The sequence below is a fragment of the Rhinoraja longicauda genome, chromosome 1 (genome assembly GCF_053455715.1).
Source record: "Rhinoraja longicauda isolate Sanriku21f chromosome 1, sRhiLon1.1, whole genome shotgun sequence".
In the NCBI taxonomy this organism is placed as follows: Eukaryota; Metazoa; Chordata; class Chondrichthyes; order Rajiformes; family Arhynchobatidae; genus Rhinoraja; species Rhinoraja longicauda.
Window position 1 is genome coordinate 67,077,015 of NC_135953.1, and position 4,140 is coordinate 67,081,154.

The window sequence follows — 4,140 nt, forward strand, 5'->3', positions numbered from 1 at the left end:
GTTTATCTTTAGTAGGTAACATTTAAATGTAATCAAACCATTCTTCAAGTTATTTAAAATCATAACAATCCCTGTCTTCTAGGAATTCTTGTTCAAAGCTGAAGGATTGATTAGAAAAATAAACATTAGTTTATTGGGTTTAAGATTCATTTTTGTTTCATACTTTTCATTGAATTTGTTGTTTTTCTTTTAACTTTGTAATTCCTGTCCGCGCACTTGAAATAAAACATGCTATTTCCCCCCATGAGTCTACAGCAAAGCTTTACTTGAACGACAAGAATTGATAACTGAATAATATTGTCAAAATATCATGTTAAACCACATATGTTATGTTAATGCACTCTTCAATTTTGTGTTTCCGGTATTGCGAACCAAAATATTCCCGACATCAGTTTCACAAATGGCAACGTCAAATCAAAAAGCATTGGTTTACATTTATTATCTAATATTTTTTTTAAATCAGAAAGCATTATTTAATTCAAAAAAAGATAAAATGTTCGTATTAGAATAAGATGTTCAAATCGGTTACCCTTGAGCGCACAATAGTGTTCACCGTCTTTCCTGTAAATTTCCCAGCCAGGTGTGTTTTGTTTTAAAAAGAACCTTTTTTTCCTTTCTCTTTCTACGCTAGCTGAGTTTTTGCACGGTGCCAGCGTCCAACGAATGTCCACCCGTGATAACATTTCACGCACAACAGGGGGGAGTCTTGTTGTTAAATTGAGCGTGTAACATTATTACAAAAAGGCGGACCATGACACCCGGCTTCCTCCCGAAAACAGAAAATATCTCAATTTGTGCCCGAGCTATGATCGCTTAAAAAGCTTAAAAGCGCAGGGAAATTGGATCAGGGAGAATCGTCACCCAACTTTCATTATTTAAAAGTAGTCTGATTGAATTAAGGGCAGGGATATGGTTAGAGGGATGATGGAGGGGACTTTGTGCGTAATGGTGTGGTATTAAATTCTAATTAGAGATGCAGGAATCAATGATAGGGAGGCTGGGCAGCCCAGTCCCCCTGTGCCAGCCCAATAGACTGATGAGTTATTGTCATGTAAAAGCGAAGGCAATAAGACCACCGCTTTGCTATTGTCCAAGTGGAAAGAGCCAAGTTTATTATGAGGACTATATGCTCTAGAGACCTGAGGCAAGGCAGCTCATAGGAGGCATTTTGATAAAACTAAGCTCTCCTCTTAGAAAGAAGCCCAGTTGTAAAGCAGGCTCTGCGCTGTGCACATCTACCAACCAAAGGCACCTTCTCTCTTTCTCTTTTTTCTTTCTATTTTGGACAGCTAGACAGAGCCTTTTCAATGTATAAAATGGAATATTCTTACCTCAATTCTTCTGCCTACGAGTCGTGTATGGCGGGCATGGACACTTCAAGCCTTGCTTCAGCCTATGCTGACTTCAGTTCTTGCAGCCAGGCGAGTGGATTCCAATATAATCCTATAAGGACTACATTCGGGGCCACCTCGGGATGTCCATCTCTAACTCCAGGATCCTGCAGCCTTGGAACTCTTAGGGACCATCAGAGCAGTCCATACGCAGCAGGTAAGGATCTCTCGCTATCCTTTCCAAAGAGTACCCCTTCTCCCCGCAACAAACATGTATATAGGAAGGTTGATTGCATTTGAAAATTGAAATGTGTTTAGTATTTACCAAACGAAATTTGCTTACACAAATGAAAGAATTTATCACGTTAGAAGCGATTGCAGGCAATGGGTAATTCAGTTACAGGGTTACACTATACTAGTCACACCCGAACCGCCAACAAAATTATCTTAAGCTGCCAAAATGATAGGCATAATTTATTTACTTTGCGATGATACGTAAAGCTTAGAAAATCTGTCCTGGTGTAATTAAATAACCAAAGACTAAAGCTCATTACCAGAATGTCTTTAAAGCAGAGTGGCTTGGACTTAATGCTACGATCGTTTTAAAACATTAGATAAACTTTAAGAGACCAATACTTAAGAAAGACAATTTGGAAACAATTTTATACAAAACTGGTTGTAAATCAGATTAAAACAAAATAATCAATTGATGCCATTATCTGATTTTATTACGAAATAGATATTTTCCTGGGTTTTGAGGAAGCTATTCTAAATAATTTATTGATACTATATTTTTATATTACTTTCGTTCCACTAATTATACCTTGAATTAAGTTCGACTATGTTATTATGTATACATTTTATCACCTAATTTTAATGCAATGACTTCTAGGACGGAACTGAGTGCATCTCTTTGTGCACCTGCTTTGCAATTAAGCACATTTATAAATGGGATTTTCCAGGAATGCCTTCATTATACCTTCCCATGTTTAAAAAAAACAAAAGGATAGTTCGAGAGTTTGACCCATGATCTGAGTTCTCGACTTTTTTCTTGGCTTTCCCTAACCCGCGCCCTCCCCTCCCTCCACAGTACCGTACAAACTGTTTACGGATCACGGCGGCTTAAATGAGAAGAGGAAGCAGAGGCGGATACGGACCACTTTCACCAGCGCCCAGCTAAAAGAACTAGAGCGAGTGTTTGCCGAGACTCACTACCCGGACATCTACACGCGGGAAGAGCTGGCGCTGAAGATAGATCTCACCGAGGCCAGAGTGCAGGTATTACTCAAACGGGGATTTAGCTCAGCGATGTTCACAATGAACAGTGGTGATGTGGTCATTTCTGCAATTAGATGGTCATTACATCGGTAAATCCGAGGATATATCTCATTGCACCACTTACTTACACATTTGGATAACGCGCTCATCTTTCGTGGCATTATCGAACAGTGCTTCCGGAAAGACGAGGTTTGACAGCACAAGAGTGGAATTAGATGACTACGCCGCCAGATACTATTTGGAATCTTGTTGTGCAAGTTTCGAAACATAGAATGGAAATGACAATTGAGATAAACTTTAATGGCGTAGAAATAAATAAATAAAAGTTAAAACAGCGCAATATCAGCAATTAAATGGGGTAATATAGAAACACTTTAGCTTTATTTCGCGCAGTTCTATATATCTTAAATCAATACGCACCACCAGTTTCATTACATGCAATAAAGAAAAAAAGAGCTGTTATGGTCAAGTTTGAGCTGCGAAAGGAGATATTAATAAAACCTCAATCTCGATCCGAAATCAATCAATCAATCGATCAATCAATCCAAATTCGTCGCCTCTTCAATGCAGTTATATTCAGGAATATTTGTACTCTCCATTCGCCTCGCTCGTCGTTATTCCGCTTTCGCAGAGCTGTTCTCAGTCGTTTAGCGCTTAAATATTCAAAGGTTACTGGTGTAGTGCTTGAGTGGACGCGTCTGGTTGAGTGGACGCGTCTGGTTGAGTGGACCCTTTCCCGGACGCGCCTGGTTAACCACGCACCTGTCATTCCCAGGCTTTTAACTCTTCTCCTCCTTTATCTCCTTCGCCAGGTTTGGTTTCAGAACCGACGGGCCAAGTTCCGCAAACAGGAGAGAGCGGCGGCGGCAGCGGCTGCCGCGGCCAAAAACAACAACGGGTTGTCCAAGAAACCCGACCCGCGAGCAGAGGACGACAACAAGGACTCCAAGCCGGCCGATCCCGACAGCACAGGTCCAGGCAGCTGCATTGCGACTTCAGGCAACGGCGGCGGTGTGCTCGGCAACGGGGGAGGCGGTGGCCTTGGAGGTGGAGGAGGGGGTTTAGGGGCTGTGGACTCCGCTAAGACGGCGGCAGCGGCGGCTGCGGCGGCAGCGGCGGCTGCAGCAGCTGCAGGAGTAGCGTGCACCGGCTGGGCAACGGGTCCGGGCGGGGTGAGCGCAGTGCCCGACTCAATAGGAGGTCCTTTCGCCAGCGTGCTCTCCTCGCTGCAGAGACCCAACGGAACCAAAGCCACTTTAGTAAAGAGCAGCATGTTCTGAACTTGACCGCCCCCCCCCCACCCCCCACTCTACCCCATCACTGGAATTAAAAATATGTAAAAAAAAGTACAAAACAAGAAAAAATCTTTTTGTGTGTCTTTCTACAGCCGTGTTCTGTGAGTGAACCGTAAAAGTGTTATTCTCAGTATTGTCTTCACTAGTTGATCTTACAAATAATTTTCTCCCCTGTAGTCCACATGAAGTGTGTTAACGGAGAATACAAATTAAAGATCATCCCGGATTGAGTTATT

The 4,140-nt window shown here is 42.2% G+C and overlaps 1 protein-coding gene across 1 annotated transcript; it reads left to right on the forward strand.

Annotated features, from left to right (window-relative positions):
* The first annotated feature begins 1,307 nt into the window (after window positions 1-1,307).
* phox2bb (paired like homeobox 2Bb) lies at window positions 1,308-3,889 on the forward strand. The gene is made up of 3 exons (XM_078410641.1): window positions 1,308-1,548; window positions 2,422-2,609; window positions 3,422-3,889. The coding sequence occupies exons 1-3, from the start codon at window positions 1,308-1,310 to the stop codon at window positions 3,887-3,889; spliced, it is 897 nt and encodes a 298-aa protein (XP_078266767.1).
* Window positions 3,890-4,140: the final 251 nt, after the last annotated feature.